Here is an 18,836-nt window from a genome sequence, read left to right on the forward strand (position 1 = left end):
AGTTACAAGCAAATTCCCCCATCTGTTTATTTTTTCCCAGCTCCCATGGGGGTCAGCAGGGTGCTGGGGCTCCTGTGGGTGCTGTGGGGGCACAGCTCCAGGGCAGGACATGGGGGATTTTTCAGGACACAGTTCCTGAGGGTTTGGCTGCCTGTAGCTCTGCTGGGGAGGGAAGATGAGCTGCTGCAGGAACCCCAGCTGGTGGGAACCCCCCTTCACACAGGGAGAACAGCAAAGAGATGATTTGCAGACAGCAGCGAGCCTCCAGTGCTGGTTGTAACACATGGCTGTGCAAGTGCAGGGATTCCCTCCATCCAAGCCCCCTGAACTGACCAAGGGGAACTGGTCAGTTGGGAGAATGGGAACTGGGAGGATGGTTGAGCCATCCTCTTCATATCCACAGAGGGGTGGAGGGGAGGAGGTAAGGCAAACAGTGCACCAGGTTTCCAGGTCTCATAACCCCCCCCAGACACCCAGCTCCTTCAGCCCCACACAGCACTAACCACATCACTCTTCTCCTCTTTGGGAACTGTGCAGACACCTCTCAGCAAGCATGAATTAACAGCCCTAGGATGTTTAATCAAACAATTCTTGAGTTTAAAACTCAGATTCCCTCCCAAGACCCTGCAAACCATTGAGATCTGGGCTCCACTTTCATTGTGCTCATCCCTGTCTCTCCCTGAGGGCTGTTCTCCTCAGCAAGAGCTCAGAGCAGGATGTAGGACAGCCAGGAGCAATGTCTGCCCATGATGAGGGCTCAGGGTGACACACAGTGCTGGTGGAGCCAACAGGGCTGCAGGATGAAAGTCTTGTGAGCCCCATTCCCACAGGGAGCACCAGGAGGGCCAGATCATCATGCCTCTGCCTTTTGATTTGCCTGCTTTTCCCCCCGTGACTCACATATGTGGGCAGCCTGTTATTTTCCTGCTCTATGGGATCTCCAGCCCTGGCGAAGAACCAGAGCCCTTGGCAGAGCCACTGCCTGTCTGGCTCCCCAGGCATGGCAGGGAGAACACCCTGAGCCCTGCACTCGATCCAGGGGTGTCAGGGGTGGGATGGCCTCTGCTGCCCTCTCCTCCCTCTCCTCCTAGCCACGCAACCACTTTCAGTCCCCTTCCTCAGTCTGGAAGGTTGTTTCAAGCCCCCTCCTAGCTGGCCTTGAAGCACATCCAGGGATTCACCACACAATTCCCATCCCTCTGCCTGCCATGCCTGCACACTCCCAGCTCCAGGGGCTCTGTCTGTCACCAGACTGGCTCCAGGTGTGTCCCCAAGTGCTCTGGCCAGCAGTCCTTGCCCTGGTGAGGAGGATGCCTGTTGATGCAGTTCACCCTCCCAGCATTGCCCTCAGCCCAGTGCCCCAGTGCTGGTCTGGAATTACACCTTTTGCAACCCAGTAAAGGCACAGGGGGTGGATTTGCCTCTTCATCCTCTCCCACTGCTGTGAGACACCACGGGTTTTGTCTTCTCCCCTGGATGTGCAGAGAAGCCACAGAGTGATTGATGTTCTGTGCTGATCCATCAATGATCCAGCCTCTGCCAATCCTTCCAGCCCTGTCACCAGTGCCATGCTGCCTGGGGCTTCCACAGAAATGTGGAGTATCCCGAATTGGAGGGATCCCATAAGGATCACCTAAGTCCTACTCCTGTCCCTGCACAGACACCCCAACAATCCCACCCTGTGCATCCCTGACAGCATTGTCCAAACACTCCTGGAGCTCTGGCAGCCTCAGGCTGTGCTCATTCCCTGGAGAGCCTGGGCAGTGCCCAGCACCCTCTGGGGAAGAACCTTTTCCTGATATCCACCCTAAACCTCCCCAGACAAAGGCTCCCCTCTGAATGGTCCCACTGGCTTACTGTTCACAGCAATCTCCCCTTTTCCATCACAGCTCTCTGTGCTTGTTCCTCCTCAAATCATGACTTCCCCTCTCCTTCCCACCTCATCCATCCCCAGGGTGGGAAGGTACCTGTCCTTCAGGAGCCTGAGGATACTGAGTGACCACAAGGACAAGGTTTCCTCTAAGGTCATGGAGCAGCTGAGGGAAGATGGAAGGTGGGCAGGAGACATGAAACTCAACAGGCATGGCCAGAGGGTGACACCTGGGCTATACTCCAGGCTCTTTGAAATGCTTCTGCTGTGTTTGCAAGCTGCAAGTAGGCAATGCTGGGACAAAATCCCAGGACCCAGCTATTTCCCTCAATGTGCTTCCACCTGCTGAGCATTATTTTTCATCTCAGACTTGTTATGTAGCTCCCTGTTTCTCACCAGAGCCTTTGGCTGTACTGTCTCTACACAAACCTGATCAGGGCCTGATCAGCAGGTCTGGGGGGTCCTGCCCTGGGTGAGGGCTGGCTTGAGGGGGAAATGTGGTGAATTCAGGGCTGCTTTTGAGCTGGGAGCCAAGGATGCATGGCTCCCAGCAGGTTTCAAGGCTCCCATGGGAGACAGAGTCCCCAGTCCCTCAGGACAGGGAGCCCTGAAAGGCACCAAGGTCCTCATTTCCCTGACTGTCTGCACTGACATCAACATTTTCAAGACAAATCAAGGACTTGTGTAGATTTTCAGAGACACTGGACTTTCAGAGAAAAAACAAATTAAAATCTGTATAACCTCACTAGTGGAGTCATTCAGTGCAAAGCCACATAAAAATGTCATTATTCTGTCCACCTGCTCCCTGCTGGACTGTTCTGTGCAGCAGGCTTGAGGAAGGCAGCTGCACAAGGCCCAGAGGCCTACAGCTTCCAAAAAAAAACTTTTGCTGGAATTCCAATGCTTTTTGCAATTTTTTATTTAGAATTTTGCACCCTATCTCTACAGACAATTTCCAGAGCTGGAATAAAAATATCTGAGCAGTCCTTGGAAGAAGGATATGGAACTACACCTCCCTTCTCCTGGTGCTCTGGCTGCTGAGCAATTGCCAGGTAAATTTACTCCAAATTAGGAGCACCTCTGCAAAGCTCTCCTGGGCAATAAAACCAGTTGAGCTTGGTCAAAGGCTTTTGATGACCAACAGGCTTTTAAGCTCAGCATAATCCCTCATTAGAAACACTCACAAGCTTTATGCAAATACTCATATTCCTCCTTCCATCAGCTGAAAAGTTCTGCCTGATGAGCCATAGCATCTTAAAAATAGGCTTTACTCAATTCATGACATCTTCCAGAGACACCTGTGTCCCCTATCCATGGAACAATTATTGTCTCTTCTTTTTTACTCTTCACTGTCACCCAGTAAACATTGGGTGAGCTTGGCATAGGATTCCCATCCTCCCAAGAATCCCACTTTTACCTTTTTTTCCTGACTCCATGTCCACCCTCCTCAGCTCAGTGTCCCGTCCCCCACCCCCAAAATCGTTGCAAAATGCAGGGTAAATGGCGTTTTGAAATGTCCAACCTTCGTGTTCCCAGCTCCTTGAGGGAACAGGCAATAAAGCCTGCTCCTGCGGGAATTCCTCCCTCCCTGAGCAGGTGCTTGCCGTGGGGCAGCAGAGAGCTTTCCAGGCTGAGAAAGCTGCCTTCAGGCTGATCCCAGCAAACTACACACTCCTGTCAGCACAGGGCAGCAGAAACCCCCATTTTGGACAAAGAACAAACCTCCCCTGCAGCAACAAGCTGCCTCCAGAGGAGGTGACCCCTGCAGACTCCAGAACAAGGAACTCCACAACACTCAGGCTATGATGTAGCAAGTCTTTAATGAGAAGAAGGAGAGTGAACCAGTTCAGAGTACAAGTGCGTTTCCAGCGCTCAATACAGAAATGGATAAACCCCGTTATGGGACAAGCTGATCCCTGCAAGGTGTCCCCTCGCCCCACCACCCCATGGCTATCATCTGCCATCTACAGCCTGATAGAAGCATTTATTACCCACCCAGCAGCAAATGCTGGCCGGAAATACAAAGACTTAGTGAGAAAAAGGTGTACAGAGGTGTGGTCTGGAGTGATGAGCTCTCACAGCTCCCCTCCTCCCGGGGGAACTGCTGGCAAGCCCCGGAGAATCTCCTCAGTCCTCTTCCCCACTCTCGGTGCGTCGCTCTTATCCTTCCCGACCACAGCACCGGCACGGGCAGCAGGAGGAGCCCCCCGGGCACAGCCTACAGCCCGCTGCCCAGGCACAGCAGTCCCGCCTTGCCCAGCCCCCGGGAGCCCACCGGGATGCCGCAGCAGCGCAGGTAGCTCCCGACCGCCGCCGACGCCGTGGAGCCCACGGTGGTGTTCTGCGGGAAGGAGCTGAGGATGGGCCCGGGCAGCGTGACCACCACCGTGGGCGGCTGGATGAAGGCGGTGGAGTCCCCGCAGCGGCGGAAGCAGGGCTGGTTGCAGCTGGTGGCCAGGGGCCGGGGACCGCAGGAGGAGGGCAGGCACAGGTCGTAGCAGGACATGGCTCGGCGAGGATGTGCACCTGAAAGCCAGAGCCGGGGTGTAAATGCAGGGTGTGTCCCTGCTGAGCCCTCACGCAGCGGCTCCCGGAATGAGAGGTGCGGGAAAGCGAGCTGGAGGGTGAGGTTGGAGGGTTTAGAAATGCCAAAGGAAGGCTTCCCCCCTCCCTCGCCCCATAAACCAGTCGGGAAGATGGGTTTGGTTTGAGCTGCAGGTTGGTCTGGGGGAGCTGGAGGATCCCAGGTGCTGGAATAGAGAGCAAACCCACTCCAGCTCCAAGCTGACAGGCAGCCTTTGGCAAGCAAGGTGCTCACAAGATGCTTGAAGCAAAACCCACTTAAATCAATACGATGTGAGCTGAGCTCTCCCATCCCAAAATATAGTGGTGATGCCCTTCCATAAACAGGGACACACCGATCCCTGCAACGCAGGCATGTCCTGTTCTAATTTTTCTCCTTCAGAAAGGAGTATCATGCAGGATGCAACTGGTTATGTGGTTGCAGACCCTGCAAGCCCTGCATCCTGCAGCCCCTTGTATTCCCCATTTTAGGGCAGAGATCCACCCTTCCCCGGTGTCCTCTGCAGCTGGAAGGGAGGCAGGGAAGGGGATGGAGCCCGTCTCGACTTACCCAGATGGAGGTGGCAGCGGTGGCAGCTGGAGCAGGTGGTGGGGCCAGGCACTGTCCCCACAGTTTTATAGGGTGGCCCAGCCCCCTGGGGGGGCAGGTGCATGCCTTCTGCCTGAAACTCCCCAGTAACCAGCAGTTTTCTCCTGGAAAGCTCCCCCGACTGATTAAACAGTTCCCTCTTTCATCTCTTATGTTTTGCTTCCATGTAATACTGAGTAAGATTGAAATGATTCGGGCTACAGGCATTAATTACCTTCCTTCCTAAGGCCAAGGGATATTTTAGGTCTTTATGCCACCAGGCAGGAGAGTGTTTCAGCAGAATTTAGGGCAGACGCATCCCCACCTTCCTCTCAGCACAACCAATTCACCTCCCTGGTGCACCTGAGGTGAGACCAAGGGTGTAAACTGGATGTAAGGAACATCCATTTGGAGTTAAATCCTGTGCCAGGAGTCTCATGGATGGCAGGAGAGCTGAGGGGCTGCAGGGCTCAGGGTGCTTGGTATGAGTGATGTGGACACAGGCACCTGACCTAGCCCAGCATGAGCAATTTGTTATGGGTTTGGATGCGCTTAGAGGATTTTCTTTTTATTTTTTGTTATTAATCCTCACACCTGGAGAGGTCCTGCTTGGAAGGCACATCAGATTTTAAAAGCAAAGTGATCATGGGCTCTGAAGTCCACCCCCACAGGTGACACGCACCTAAACTGGCTGATTTTGTGCAGGGAAGGGATTTTTTACTTCCAAAATCCCTTCCATCCTGCTCGTTGCATAGGGTAGTAGCAGTGAGCCAGAAGGTCACAGGTGTCCTTCCTCGTGATGGAGTGACATCGTCAAGACAGGGTTAATTACAGTAATTACAGGCTGTGCTGTGACACCGGATTGCTCTACTGGAATCCTGTTAGCTACTAAACATCCCAACCATCCCAACCTGCACTTAAAGGTGAATCACCCCCACAGTGGGGAGAGGGAGTTGCTGATGTGGTCCCAAGCAGGACCATGATGAGCCATCATGAGCTCTAGGGGCAAGGAAAGTTTGAAAAAGGCTTTTCATTTCACACCAGCAGAGCCCAGATGACGGCACAAACATCTCCTGCCCTGGAATAAACCCTGGCAATATCAGGACTCATGTACTACGAATTTGTGGAGCTGTCAGCATCCTGTCAAAGACATGCCTCGTGGGGTTTGGGGGGTCATTTTAGTTCTTGGGATGACTTGGCCAAGGTGGATCTCACTGAATGGTCTCTGGTGACTCCTCCCTGACCTGCCTGTCAGGGCAAAAAAAAACCCTTTCCAAGGTTGTGGGGTCAAGCTCAGCTATTTTTAAACATCATTCTCAAAGGGGGAAAAGGCAGTCAGGTTTTCCGAGGTGCAGCGGAGGACACATGCTTCAGGGAGAAGGAACCTGGCAGCTCCTGGGGTAAGGCAGGAGGCTGTGGGTTCATAATTCATAATTTCCTAAATGGAGACTTGGTGAGCAGGAAAAGATGAGGTTTTAAGTTTAAGCTTTACTGTGCTGCTTTTTGCACCATGTTTGAATAATAAATCAATGCCACAAGTGCACCTTAGACTCACAGCCAGAATTAAACCCTTCTTCTACCAGTCAGGTTTTCTTTCCCTTCACTGATCAGTTTCCATCTCTTTTTTTTTTTTTTTTAATGTGCCTCTGTGCACTCCCATGATCTCAGGAAAACAGCTGAGTGAGTGACTCCTTTCCAGACTTCAAGGCACAGACTGGGATCTTCTGAACTGCAGCCTCACTCTGTGTTTCAATTTTGAAATCCTGTTCAAGTCCTTGATATTCTGCTCACATTGGACCATTCTGGATATTGTCCCAGAATAATATCCATGGATGCAGCGATGCTTGGGATAAAAGAAGTGGGGCACTCAGAGGGGGATGTTGTTGAATGTGAGCAGATCTGTGGACTGAAACAAGTCCTTTTTCTGGAAAAGACAGCAGGGGAAACAAAAGGCACACGTCAGGAAGTTAAAATAATCAGACTTGTGTAATGAATGAATTTTTAAAAAGGAAAATCATAGGGGAAATGGCAGCTGTTTGGGTGATAAACAAGGACTGAATTTTCCATCCCCTATTCATTTCAGGGAATGAGCACTTTCTGCTTGAGATGTGACTTACTCTGGAGGAACCTCAAACCAAACCAAACATGTCAGACCCATTTTCTTAACTTCTGCATGCATCCAGGATGTGTGGCCACCTCAGCCTTGCCCCTTCCTGCAGCTAAGCACACTAGAAATGGACACCAGGATCAATAATCCATGTGTTTTTCTTCCTATCACCAGCCCCAGCAGTGCTTTGCAGCTCCAATTTCCCCACTTTGCATTTTGATTTCCAATATCCCAAGGGCTGGATGTGTCTGAGACTGGCTGGAGCTTGCCCCTGTCCTAAAATTTCTCCTGAAAGCCAAAGGCAAGGGCACATCTTGGAGCAGCAACAGACCTAGAGCATCCCATCTCCAAGGAATGTCTGCATGCAGGGTGCTCACCCAGGGCTTGCCTCCCGGCAGCAGGACAGGCAGGGAGCACTCCCAGATGGCTGATGGATGAGTGGGACACCCCAGTGCCAGCAGGCAGAATCCTGATGCAGCCAGAGCCAGGCATAGAGCATCCTGGCTGCCTGTGTCCTTGTCGGGGCAGACTCGGGGTGCTCCAGGGCCACTGTGTGCAGCCCAGGAGAGGAGCCCAGCCGGTGCCACTGGGAGAGCCAGGCTCGGGCTGCCAGGCGCTGTCCCGGGGCTGCAGGTGATCCAGTTCCGTGCTGCCACATGGTCCCTGTAATTGCCGACTCCCTGGGTGGGCCGATGCTCCACACTGGCACATTCCCTTCGGGGGGACTTGTCACTGCTCACCAGGACAGGGACATTCGTGTGCCAGGGCATGCTTCAAGGGTGTCCCTTGAGTCAGTGGGGCTCCTCTCCTGGCTGCCTGTGCCCTGCAATCCCCCTGCCATGCACCACCAAACCCCTGCACACACCACCCCGGCCCATTGCACCATCTCCAGCTACAGGCTGGTCTCTCTCCAGGGCTGAACCCAAACCCATGTATTTTTCCCTGGAAATCTCCCACAGATCCCTTGCAGGACACCTGGCTGTCCAGGCAGGGTCATGCCCCTTTCCTGGGGTGGCAGAGCTGACCAAGCACAGCAGCATCTCACGGCAGTGGAGTGGGACAGGGCTGGTGTTTTCCAGCATCCTGATCATGGTTTCTGGCTGGGGAGAAGCTGATGGAGGGGAGCAGCTCCTCACTGGTCCCCAGAGATGTCTCCCCAAGGCATGGGAAGGAAATACAGCCACAGGGAAGGTCAAAAATGTGTGGGCAGCTAAGCCTGAGCATCCTCACCTTGCCTTGAAGCCATGGCATTGCTTGGCCACATCCTCATCAGTGGAGAGGATGAGCACAGCAGAGCAAAACACACAGGGCAGGAGAACACTGCGGGGGCTGCACCAAAATACAGGTCTTGAGAGAGGGGTCGCCAGGCGCCCGACGAGGGTGGGATTCGAACCCACGCGTGCAGAGCACAATGGATTAGCAGTCCATCGCCTTAACCACTCGGCCACCTCGTCCCCTGTTGTATGCTTCGTTTTTTTAGCACAATTTTTTAGCAGGTTTTTTTTGTTTAGTAGATTGGTTTTTTGTTTTTTTTTTTTTACTACAGACAGCAGAACTGGAGCTGGTTCTTCAGGGTGTCCTTGGGCAAGCCAGAGCCCTGGCAGCCCCTGTCACAGCAGGGCAGCAAGTCAAGCAAGCATTTATGATTCATTTGCCCCTCTCCCTGTTCCCTTGTGTGTTCAGAGGGTGGCAGAGGGCAGCGTGGCATTTATTTTTGCCATGAAAACGCGTGCACCAGGCATCTCCATTACTCACCCACATCTAACCTGTGTCCAGAGGATTTTCCTACATGATTCAGCACCAGCTGTGCAAAGTAATAGGGAAGATGATGGGGGTCCAGACAGCATCTAATGTACCTCTTATTTCCCAAATTCCCTGGTTTCTGGCAGCAGTTTGGGCTATCTCTCTGCTGTGAGGAGAAAAGGGAGAGGAAGCAGAAGGAAACTTTTCACCCCTAGAGTGGAGTGACCTGAGACAGAGTGCTGGGGACTGACAGTGCTCAGAGCAGGACAAAGACCCCCAGCAGTGCCCCCAGCTTGGGACAGGGAGGAAAAATAGCCCTTCAGGCTGAGGCACCACTGGGAGTCGAACCCAGGATCTCCTGTTTACTAGACAGGCGCTTTGACCAGCTGAGCCATGGCGCCCACTGGCCCCAAAGGCTCTGGGTGCTCCTGAAAACATCTGACCTTCTGCCCACCTCTCTCCCCATCTGTCCCACACTGCTGCCCCACGTATGGGGTCTGCCAGATGCAAACCCCGTCTCTTTTTGCTGTTGGGAAAACCCCTGGTGGTGACCCAAGGGCCTGGAACAGGGAGCCCAATGTATCCCATAAACAGCCCCAGCTGGTTTTGGGGATAACCAAGCCCTACAAGGACACACTGCCCCCTGCCCTTGCCCAGGCACAGCCATGCCAGCTGCCACCCTACACTGAACTGAGAGCCTCAGTCAAATCTCCCTCTCTGGCTGGTCCCCCCAGCACCAATGGTCACCCCCAGAGACACCCCAAGCCCCATGTCTGTTACACCAGGTGCCTCCAAACCCTGCAGCACCTGGGCAAGGGGGAAAATCTCTGCTGGCATTTCCTCGCTGCCTGCCTTGGGATGCCAGAAGGCAATTCCAGATCAGCTGTGCCCACAGGCAGCCCCAGGGTTTTCCTGAGGGACTTGGGGGTCTCTGGCAGCCCTGCATCCATCAGGGAGGGGTCTGGAGAGGCAAAAGGACATGGAGATGCTGGGGGTTGATCCCAGGGCCTCTTGCATGCAAAGCAAGCGCTCTCCCGCTGAGCTACATCCCCTGGCACAGGCTCTGCCCTGGCTGTCGGTGCTTGGGCTGCTGCGGTGGGCAGGGAAGGGGGAGTGCAGTGAGCAGAGCGGGCAGTGGGAGTTGTTCCGTGTGTGAGAGCTGTGCAGGCTGTGCAGGTTTGGGTGGCTGTGTGTGTGTGTGTGGTGTCACTGTGCAGGCAGAGCCCTGAGTGGCAGCATGTCCCTGGAGCAGCGTTTTCCCGGGCAGCAGGGAAGTGTCCGGGGTGTCCCGGCACAGAATTGGGGTGCAGGGCAAGGTGCACATGGCGGCTCGTTGGTCTAGGGGTATGATTCTCGCTTAGGGTGCGAGAGGTCCCGGGTTCAACTCCCGGACGAGCCCTTCTTTTGGGCACTCACTGCCCTCCTGCCACCCGGCTGCTCCCCCAAACCCCGGGGGTCACCCCAAGGGACACCCCGAGCCCTTTGGGGAAGGGACACCGGGTGTCCTCACACCCCACAGCACCTGGGCAGGGTGGGGAATCTCTGCTGGCATTTGCCCATTGCCTTGGGGTGCCAGGAGGCAATGCCAGGTCAGCCGTGCCCGCAGGCAGCCCCAGGGATTTTTAGGGGAATCTGAGGTTCTCTGGCAGCCCTGCATCCATCCGGGAGGGGTCTGGAGAGGCAAAAGGACGTGGAGATGCTGGGGGTTGATCCCAGGGCCTCTTGCATGCAAAGCAAGCGCTCTTCCGCTGAGCTACATTCCCCTGCCATCAGCTACGCCCCCCGGCGTTCTCCTCTTTCGGAGGAAATCCCTGTCTCTGCTGCCTAGCCCTGCCTGCCGAGCTGGGGAAAGCGGGTTCAGGGTTTTGCAGGCACTGGGGATCCCTCAGGTGTCACGGGGCTGGCGAGGGGTTTGAATGGGGGAATAACTGCGGGGCAGAGCAGGGAGGTGGCGTTCTGAGCACAGAGGCGATGCGAGAGGCCGAGCGAAGCTGTGGGTGGTTGTGGCCGCAAGCTGCACTGCAGGGCGGGGCGGAGGTGGCGATGCGACAGTGAGGCCACGTTTGCAGCGTGTGGCGGTGGGCTAAAAGAAGGGCTAGTAGGGTGGGTGGGCTAAAAGAAGGGCTCGTCCGGGATTTGAACCCGGGACCTCTCGCACCCTAAGCGAGAATCATACCCCTAGACCAACGAGCCGGGGCGCGCAGGGTGTCCTGCCCCCCCCGCTCTGTCCCGGGACATCCCAAACACTTCCCTGCTGCCGGGAAAACGCGGCGCTGCCCGCGGCCGGGCCAGGGAGTGGGGCGGGTGGCGGTGCCGGGCTGTGATGGCCGAGGGGTGAAGGCGTTGGACTCGAAATCCAATAGGGGTTCCCTGCGCAGGTTCGAATCCTGCTCACAGCGATGGTTTTACCTGCCTGGATGGGAACTGACCCCTGTGGCTTTTACGCCATCTAACCCTTCCCCTCCTGCACCAGTAAATATGGAGCATCCTAGAGCATGGGAAGCCATGGACCGCTTGCTCTGGGGACAGGGGAAATCCTCCCATCCGACAGGGTGGGGAGCACCAGGAGAGGCTGGGATCCCAGGGGCCAGGGATGGGTGTATTTCCTTTTACCCAAGAGCCAGCTTGCCTCACACCAAGCCCAGGGCAGTGGGGCCAAGGGGCCCAACAATGCAGGCTTGGGGCATGTTTCCACTTTCAGATGTGAGGACACCTGTGTCCCACTCCCAGAGGAATTGTCCCTTTGGGCAGAACCTGTCTTGTTTTTCTCTGGAGGTACAGACTCTTTGGGATCTTCCCCTTGTTCCCCTCCAGTCACTGCAGCTTGGGGCTGGGCAGGGTGAGTGGGGCAGCTCGGGGGCAGGCATGGAGTGTGGGCACCCACGGTGGGCCCCACTCCTGAGCCAGCCATGCCTGGAGGCAGCACCAGAGCTTTTTGGGGTCTCTGCAAGGCTCTGTCAGCCCCACAGCCAGCAGGTAGGGGTCTGTGGGGAGGCAAAAGGACATGGAAATACTAGGGATTGATCCAGGACCTCTTGCATGCAAAGCAAGCACTCTCCCACTGAGCTACATCCATCCCCCTGTGCAGGGCAGGGTGGTGCCCAGGAGTCCCCACTGTCCCCATGGTCCACCTGCCCCTGTGGCCACTGGATTTAGGGAAGTTGTGCACCATGGACACTTCCAAATGCTGGCCCCCCATCCTGGGCACTGCAAGATGGATTTCGCTGTTCCAGGCTGTGGCAGGGGCAAAAGGCAGCATCAGCCACCCTCCTCAACTCCCAGAATTGTGGGGCACAGGTCTGGGGCTTGATTCTCACTTAGGGTGTGAGAGGTCCTGGATTCAGCTCCTGGATGAGCCCACCTTTTGGGCACCCACCTTCCTAGGCTGGCACATGGGACCATGGCATAACCAGGGCCCTGGCACAAAGGGCTGGGTGGGCAGGATGGACCCCTGAGTCTGGCAGTGTGTGCCCAGAGGTGAGGGAACTCAGCCAGCCCCTCTCCCTGCCTTGCACAGGGGATGTAGCTCAGCGGGAGAGCGCTTGCTTTGCATGCAAGATGCCCTGGGATCAACCCCCAGCATCTCCATGTCTTTTTCCCTACAAGAGCTGCTGTACCCCTGGGCATCCTTGGAGGATGCTTCCCTGTGCTGCCTTGTCTCATGGCCAAGGCACCTGAATTTTTTCCAGCCATCAAGTAAATATGAAAAATCACATCCCTGTATGTTCCCTTTTCCCAACCCTCCATGTGTGGGCAGTGGGGCTGAGCAGAGCCCTGACACCAGGCTGGGGGACAGCAGAGCCTGGGACAAAACGGGGTGTCCCTGGCTGTCCTTACCAGAGCAGGGGACACCAAGGGCTGTGATGGCCGAGGGGTGAAGGCGTTGGACTTGAAATCCAATAGGGATTCCCTGCGCAGGTTCGAATCCTGCTCACAGCGATAGGTTTTCCCCACGGCTGGATGGGCTGAGGTGCAAGGGTGACCCCATCCCTTGGGATTTTGATAGCTTGGAGAGCATCAAAAAGGAAAGGGCAGTTTTCTTGCACTGGGCATCAGTGGGCTTGGGGACTCTGGGATCTCCTCCTGAGTGGCCCTTTTTTTTGGGCACCTGTGGCCAGGCATTGCCCCTGCAGCATCAGGGCATGGATGGGGTGGCACTACCCAGCACAGAGGGCACGGACAGTGTCCCCAGCTGGGCAGCCCCTGGGCTGGGATGGTCCCATCACTGCACAGGAGCAAGGTGTTGCCTGGCAGCCATGGGCACAGGCACAGCTCAGCCATGGCCAGAGCTGGTCCCCTCCTGCATGGGGAAGGAGATGGGGATGGAAGCTGTCAGGGCAGTGGGGGATAGCAGAGTGGGGGGCCAGGCTGCTACTGCAGCCTCAGGGGGATGCCATGGTGCATCCCCCAGCTTTGGAGAGCCCTTCCAGAGGTAGATGTGAATTTTATCACCACTGGCCTGAGAAAGAGGTGGGTTTGAGGAGGCAAAAAAGCTGGAGATGCTGGGGGTTGAACCCAGGGCCTCTTACATGCGAAGCAAGCGCTCTCCCGCTGAGCTACATCCCCTGCCTGTGACTCCCCTCACCTGGGGGTCCTGCTGAGCCCCCTGCTCCTCCTGGCCCCATTTTAAAACCAGGTAGTGCAGCCCATAGCCAGGTGCTGTGTGTGAGCTTCAGACAAAGTTTAGAAACTCCCACTGAATCATGAGGTGCAGACAGGACCCCCTGGCTTTCTAAACTTTTCAAAGAGAGGCCTGGGTGTGGCTGAGTCCAATTGTAACCTCAGATTTTGTCAGTGGTTTATCTCTAAAATATTATATAAGTGTAATTGAACCCTTACATAGCTTTATCCTGCAGGATTAAAGATAAAGCAGATATATAAATACATATTATTTTTATTATGATTAGACAAAAAAGATCTTAATCAGAATTATTTACAACACAATATAGGATCTGTAACAACTATTACAATATAGTGCACTATGAAGCAATATTGAAACAATTACATTAATGCAAATGTATTAAAGGTAACAAAAACAAATATCAAGTAGAGGTTGATGTTTCTCACCCAGACCAATGACTGGGGGCAAATCTCTTTGGCTCAGTCTCAAGCAGTGACATTGAGAAGTATCCCCACTCCAGGGGGGTATCTTTACACATACACTTCAAGAAGGGATCTGTCAGAAGACTCTGCCATTAAAATTTGGGACTGAGGTTTTATAGTATAAAGGGATGAACTGTCAGTCAGATATGTCCAGGCCAGCTGTGCCAGCTCCAGGTAAAGTTATCAATAATATTACTTGTTTTTTCCTTTATAGATCTACTGTATGTTCATCTCAGTATCAGGATGTTTAACTTTGGGATTGATGAGTCAGGCTGGTTTCAGCTTTATTTAACACCAAAAGCAGTGTGACCTCTTTTTCTTCATTTAACACTGATAATTTTGGAAATAGGGCATTGTCTGAGTTGTTTCCCCCATTCCAGGCAGAGCATCCTGCTACATATGACCAGGTGACATCCCCACAGCCAGGGAAGAACGAGAGCAACTTCTCAACTGTGGCCATCCATCAAGGACAAGCTGAGCTGCCACAGGTCCCATCTCACCACAGCCAGTTCCGCAAGTCCTGAAACTGAACAAAGGGTTTCCTGCTCATCCAGATCATCTGGCTCGTTGGTCTAGGGGTATGATTCTCGCTTCGGGTGCGAGAGGTCCCGGGTTCAACTCCCGGACGAGCCCTTCTTTTGGGCACCCACGTGCCTGGGGGTGTGGCGGGAGCAGGGCCAGGGTAGTGGGAGGACAGTGGTGCCTGCAGACAGAGGAGATGAGCACTGCTTTTTGGGTGGGCACATCCCTAAACCCGGATTGAGCCCGTGGAGGCAGCGATGGGGAGGCTGGAGTCCAACCTGTGACAGTGAGATTTGGAGCCCTGGGGACAGAGTCAGGCAGCGGTGGGGGCAAGGGGACTTTGCCAACTCCCCTGATCTTGCGCAGGGGGATGTAGCTCAGCGGAAGAGCGCTTGCTTTGCATGCAAGAGGCCCTGGGATCAACCCCCAGCATCTCCACGTCCTTTTGCATCTCCAGACCCCTCCCGGATGGATGCAGGGCTGCCAGAGAACCTCAGATTCCCCAAAAATCCCTGGGGCTGCCTGCAGGCACGGCTGACCTGGCATTGCCTCCTGACACCCCAAGGCAATGGGCAAATGCCAGCAGAGATTCCCCACCCTGCCCAGGTGCTGTGGGGTGTGAGAACACCCGGTGTCCCTTCCCCAAAGGGCTCGGGGTGTCCCTTGGGGTGACCCCTGGGGTTTGGGGGGACAGCCAGGTGGCAGGAGGGCAGTGAGTGCCCAAAAGAAGGGCTCGTCCGGGAGTTGAACCCGGGACCTCTCGCACCCTAAGCGAGAATCATACCCCTAGACCAACGAGCCGCCATGTGCACCTTGCCCTGCACCCCAATTCTGTGCCGGGACACCCCGGACACTTCCCTGCTGCCCGGGAAAACGCTGCTCCAGGGACATGCTGCCACTCAGGGCTCTGCCTGCACAGGGTGGGGGGCACAGGGGGTCACCCTGGCTCATTGGTACAGGGGTATGATTCTCAGTCAGGATGCAAGAGGTCCTGGGTTCAGCTCCTGGATGAGCCCTTGCTTTTGACCACCCACCATCCCCAGGGTGGAGGGTGACCCTTCCTGGTGGGTACATCCCCGTGGAAAGGATGGAGTGCAAAGGACTGGCAGCAAGGTGCTGCTGGAGGAGGAAGATGTAGCTCAGATCAGCCCCCAGCATTCATTCTTATGCCTTCTCAATGCCTTCCCTGATGGATCTGGGGCTGCCAGAGCTCCCCAGGAAAGGCCTGGTGCTGTGTTCTGGCATCCCAAGGTCGTTAAAAATGTCATAGCTATTTCCCTATCCTGCCTGGAGGCTGCAGGGCACAGGAGGCCTTTTTTCCCTTCCCCACGGCACTCAGGTCATCTCTCTGGGTGTACATCAATGCTGGGGGGAACAGCTCAGTAGGAGGGTGGTGGATGCCAAAAAGGCAGACTCATCCAGGAGCTGAATCCAGGACCTCTTGCACTCTAAATGAGAATCGAACACCCAGACTAATGAGCTGGGGTGCACTGCTCCCCCAAGGATGTGGGACAGGGTGATGAGGGAGAATCCACTCAGCATCCTGGGGAAGTGTTCCACCTCCCCCTGACACTCCCCTCAGTATCTTTCTCCTCACCTGTTTCAGGTCTGCAAAACCTGGAGAACTGGGGGATCATCAAAGTCCCTGCCTGGGGCACTGGGAGGGAGAAGCAAGGGTAGGGCTGGCGTTGCTCTGGCTGCCAATGATGCTCCCGTATCAGCTCCTCCTGGGAACCCCAGCGTGGTTATCCGGGCGTTGGGTAAAATCCATCGCTGTGAGCAGGATTCGAACCTGTGCAGGGAACCCCTATTGGATTTCGAGTCCAACGCCTTCACCCCTCGGCCATCACAGCCCCGAACCCCGCGGCGCGGGAACACCGCAGTCTCCGGTGCGGGCAGCGCCGCGGGGTGCGGGTGTGCGGGGCAGTGTGCGGATGTCCGGCATGTCCGGCATGTCCGGGCTGTCCGGGCCGTCCGGGCCGTGCGGGCAGCGCGCTGGTGCCGCAGTGTGCCGGCGGGGCCGCGGGCGCGCCCCGTGCTCAGCGAGCAGCCCCGGTGCGCTCCCCGTGTCCGAGCGGCGTCGCACAGCGGCCGGGCCGGGCTGGGGCGGGGCGCGGGGGCGGCACTGCACCCCGGCTCGTTGGTCTAGGGGTATGATTCTCGCTTAGGGTGCGAGAGGTCCCGGGTTCAAATCCCGGACGAGCCCTTCTTTTTGGGCATCACCACCCTGCTCCCGCCTGGCCGGTGCAGAGCCCGGCGGACTCTGCCATCGACTTTTACCTCTCAGGGACACCCGCAGGGCCGAGGCTTTGAGCTTAGCGTGGCACACAGAGTGTCACACGGGGCTGTGCCCTGTGTCTGGTGTCCCAAACCATAAGTCCTACAGAGTGATCCTGTTTTTGTGGTGGCAGCGGGATGGAATGGGCTGGAAAGGGCTGTGTCTGTGGCCGTGGGGCACCCCTGGCAGTGGGGCCGGTGGGCGCCATGGCTCAGCTGGTCAAAGTGCCAGTCTGGTGAACAGAAGATCCTGGATTTGTCTTCCTGTGGTGCCTGGGTCTGGGGGGTTGTTTTTCCTCCCTGCTCCGAGCTGGGGGCACTGCTGGGGGTTCCCCACTCCCCCCCTTTGCCCCTCACAATGATGACGCTGACTCAGAGCAATTTGGGTGCACACTTTTACTGAAACATTATTTCAGTCTCCCCAGAGTCCCCTGCTGGACTCAGCAATGACCAAGGCATCCCTCCCACCAAGGACCCGCTCCTGTCCTTGCCCTGTGACCCCTGCAAGTCCCACAGTCAGCAGCAGGATTGGTGCCCCTCGGCATGGCTGCCCTACCTACCTGGCAGGGCTGGCTGGAAGGACCTGGCAGCATCTCAGCTACCTTCCCCCGGGGTGCCCAGACCTGTCCAACACCAGGGTGAGCCACAGGAAAGGGCTAATCCCCCCTGGGTGGGGAGAAGGGAGCTTTTTGGATTCCTCTCCAGGCAGGTCACCTAGAACCACCCAGCATCCTGGTGCCAGTGAGGGCTCAGGGTGGTGTGGGACCAGGGCACCTTCCTCTGCCCCTCTGGGCTCCCACCACAAGCAGGATGAGAGTTGTATTTTGCCTTTTGCCGTTTCTTTGTTGGTTTTTTGGGTTTTTTTCCAGTCACAATGAACGGGCATATTCACCCACAACTCAGATGGGAAAAGCCCTTCTATACCTTCTCTGCCCACACTCCCCACAGTATCCAGGGTATCCATCCACGGTTTCACACCTCCTTTGTCCCAGTTTGCTTCCCGGTTGCACTCTTCTTTCGGAAGGTTATCGCCTGACTGCTCAACAGCCACTTTCCACACTAATCGCTCTTGTAAGGATTTCTGGCTGCTTTCTTTTCCATGAATCCTGGATAAGACCTCCTGCCCCTCCACACCGGGACACTGGCTGGCCTTTTAACCATTACCTCAATTTCTCCTGCCAACCCCTTCCCAAAATCCAGGGCTGCTGCGGGGGCTCCGGTGACTTCTGACCCTGGGGAGGGTACAGATGCCACGGTAGACCAGGCACTTGCTGGTACCCCCTAACCCCGCCCCGAGTCCCCTTGAGCCGCAGGAATCTGAGGCCACCCCGGGAGTCCCTCCGAGCGGCAACAAAATCCCGACGAGGGTGGGATTCGAACCCACGCGTGCAGAGCACAATGGATTAGCAGTCCATCGCCTTAACCACTCGGCCACCTCGTCCCGCCGCAGGGCCCTGTCGCCCCCTGCCGGCCTGACGCAGCCGCCGCAGCCCTTCCCGCCCTGCCCCGGGGCCTGTCCCGGTCCTGGCTGCTCCTCGCCCGCTGCAGGCCCGGCGCGCTCGGAGCGCCACAACGCCCTCTTAGCGCAGTAGGCAGCGCGTCAGTCTCATAATCTGAAGGTCCTGAGTTCGAGCCTCAGAGAGGGCAGTAGTTTTGGGGTGCTGGTTTTTTTTTTGCTTTCTTTTTTGTTTTTTTTTTTTGTTTTGTTTTTGTTTGTTTCGATGCAGACATTTTTTGACGCCCGCGGCCGCGCCAGGCGGCTCCGGCGTGCGCTGCCCTGCCCTCGCGGCGGGCGGTTGGCACAGGGCGGGCCCGGCTGGGCGGGCGGTTCGCGCAGGGCCGAGCGATGCCCGTGGGCACGGGGTGGGTGGCAGAGGAACCTCTGCCGGGCGCGGGGCGAGCGGAGGTGCGAGCGGCGCGCGGCGGGACGAGGTGGCCGAGTGGTTAAGGCGATGGACTGCTAATCCATTGTGCTCTGCACGCGTGGGTTCGAATCCCACCCTCGTCGGGATTTTGCTGCCGCCCCGCGTTCTCCATCCGTAGGTAAACGATATGAGGAGCCG

The 18,836-nt window shown here is 56.1% G+C and overlaps 1 protein-coding gene and 18 non-coding genes across 19 annotated transcripts; 9 read left to right on the top strand and 10 right to left on the bottom strand.

Annotated features, from left to right (window-relative positions):
- Nucleotides 1-3,686: 3,686 nt before the first annotated feature.
- LOC146434389 (feather beta keratin-like) lies at nucleotides 3,687-4,391 on the bottom strand. Its single transcript, XM_085065615.1, has one exon. It carries the CDS (start codon nucleotides 4,374-4,376, stop codon nucleotides 4,089-4,091), a length of 288 nt encoding a protein of 95 aa, XP_084921741.1. The 5' UTR covers nucleotides 4,377-4,391; the 3' UTR covers nucleotides 3,687-4,088.
- A 4,109-nt stretch (nucleotides 4,392-8,500) lies between these two features.
- TRNAS-GCU (transfer RNA serine (anticodon GCU)) lies at nucleotides 8,501-8,582 on the bottom strand. Its single transcript has one exon. It is a non-coding gene; the product is annotated as a tRNA-Ser (tRNA).
- Nucleotides 8,583-9,198: 616 nt separating this feature from the next.
- Nucleotides 9,199-9,272, bottom strand: TRNAT-AGU (transfer RNA threonine (anticodon AGU)). The gene has a single exon. It is a non-coding gene; the product is annotated as a tRNA-Thr (tRNA).
- Nucleotides 9,273-9,851: 579 nt separating this feature from the next.
- On the bottom strand, nucleotides 9,852-9,923 carry TRNAA-UGC (transfer RNA alanine (anticodon UGC)). Its single transcript has one exon. It is a non-coding gene; the product is annotated as a tRNA-Ala (tRNA).
- Nucleotides 9,924-10,198: 275 nt separating this feature from the next.
- Nucleotides 10,199-10,270, top strand: TRNAP-AGG (transfer RNA proline (anticodon AGG)). Its single transcript has one exon. It is a non-coding gene; the product is annotated as a tRNA-Pro (tRNA).
- Nucleotides 10,271-10,562: 292 nt separating this feature from the next.
- Nucleotides 10,563-10,634, bottom strand: TRNAA-UGC (transfer RNA alanine (anticodon UGC)). Its single transcript has one exon. It is a non-coding gene; the product is annotated as a tRNA-Ala (tRNA).
- A 358-nt stretch (nucleotides 10,635-10,992) lies between these two features.
- TRNAP-AGG (transfer RNA proline (anticodon AGG)) lies at nucleotides 10,993-11,064 on the bottom strand. Its single transcript has one exon. It is a non-coding gene; the product is annotated as a tRNA-Pro (tRNA).
- A 124-nt stretch (nucleotides 11,065-11,188) lies between these two features.
- Nucleotides 11,189-11,270, top strand: TRNAS-CGA (transfer RNA serine (anticodon CGA)). The gene has a single exon. It is a non-coding gene; the product is annotated as a tRNA-Ser (tRNA).
- A 1,117-nt stretch (nucleotides 11,271-12,387) lies between these two features.
- Nucleotides 12,388-12,459, top strand: TRNAA-UGC (transfer RNA alanine (anticodon UGC)). The gene has a single exon. It is a non-coding gene; the product is annotated as a tRNA-Ala (tRNA).
- Nucleotides 12,460-12,728: 269 nt separating this feature from the next.
- Nucleotides 12,729-12,810, top strand: TRNAS-UGA (transfer RNA serine (anticodon UGA)). The gene has a single exon. It is a non-coding gene; the product is annotated as a tRNA-Ser (tRNA).
- Nucleotides 12,811-13,365: 555 nt separating this feature from the next.
- On the bottom strand, nucleotides 13,366-13,437 carry TRNAA-CGC (transfer RNA alanine (anticodon CGC)). Its single transcript has one exon. It is a non-coding gene; the product is annotated as a tRNA-Ala (tRNA).
- A 1,098-nt stretch (nucleotides 13,438-14,535) lies between these two features.
- Nucleotides 14,536-14,607, top strand: TRNAP-CGG (transfer RNA proline (anticodon CGG)). The gene has a single exon. It is a non-coding gene; the product is annotated as a tRNA-Pro (tRNA).
- A 255-nt stretch (nucleotides 14,608-14,862) lies between these two features.
- On the top strand, nucleotides 14,863-14,934 carry TRNAA-UGC (transfer RNA alanine (anticodon UGC)). The gene has a single exon. It is a non-coding gene; the product is annotated as a tRNA-Ala (tRNA).
- Nucleotides 14,935-15,225: 291 nt separating this feature from the next.
- On the bottom strand, nucleotides 15,226-15,297 carry TRNAP-AGG (transfer RNA proline (anticodon AGG)). The gene has a single exon. It is a non-coding gene; the product is annotated as a tRNA-Pro (tRNA).
- Nucleotides 15,298-16,267: 970 nt separating this feature from the next.
- On the bottom strand, nucleotides 16,268-16,349 carry TRNAS-CGA (transfer RNA serine (anticodon CGA)). Its single transcript has one exon. It is a non-coding gene; the product is annotated as a tRNA-Ser (tRNA).
- A 281-nt stretch (nucleotides 16,350-16,630) lies between these two features.
- Nucleotides 16,631-16,702, top strand: TRNAP-AGG (transfer RNA proline (anticodon AGG)). The gene has a single exon. It is a non-coding gene; the product is annotated as a tRNA-Pro (tRNA).
- A 1,430-nt stretch (nucleotides 16,703-18,132) lies between these two features.
- TRNAS-GCU (transfer RNA serine (anticodon GCU)) lies at nucleotides 18,133-18,214 on the bottom strand. The gene has a single exon. It is a non-coding gene; the product is annotated as a tRNA-Ser (tRNA).
- A 133-nt stretch (nucleotides 18,215-18,347) lies between these two features.
- TRNAM-CAU (transfer RNA methionine (anticodon CAU)) lies at nucleotides 18,348-18,420 on the top strand. Its single transcript has one exon. It is a non-coding gene; the product is annotated as a tRNA-Met (tRNA).
- A 279-nt stretch (nucleotides 18,421-18,699) lies between these two features.
- Nucleotides 18,700-18,781, top strand: TRNAS-GCU (transfer RNA serine (anticodon GCU)). The gene has a single exon. It is a non-coding gene; the product is annotated as a tRNA-Ser (tRNA).
- Nucleotides 18,782-18,836: the final 55 nt, after the last annotated feature.

Source organism: Lichenostomus cassidix, chromosome 7 (genome assembly GCF_008360975.1).
Source record: "Lichenostomus cassidix isolate B80296 chromosome 7, HeHo_3.0, whole genome shotgun sequence".
Taxonomy (NCBI): Eukaryota; Metazoa; Chordata; class Aves; order Passeriformes; family Meliphagidae; genus Lichenostomus; species Lichenostomus cassidix.

Excerpts from the sequence above, each read along its gene's own strand:
- LOC146434389 (XM_085065615.1), bottom strand. The coding sequence starts at position 4,376 with ATGTCCTGCTACGACCTGTGCCTGCCCTCCTCCTGCGGTCCCCGGCCC.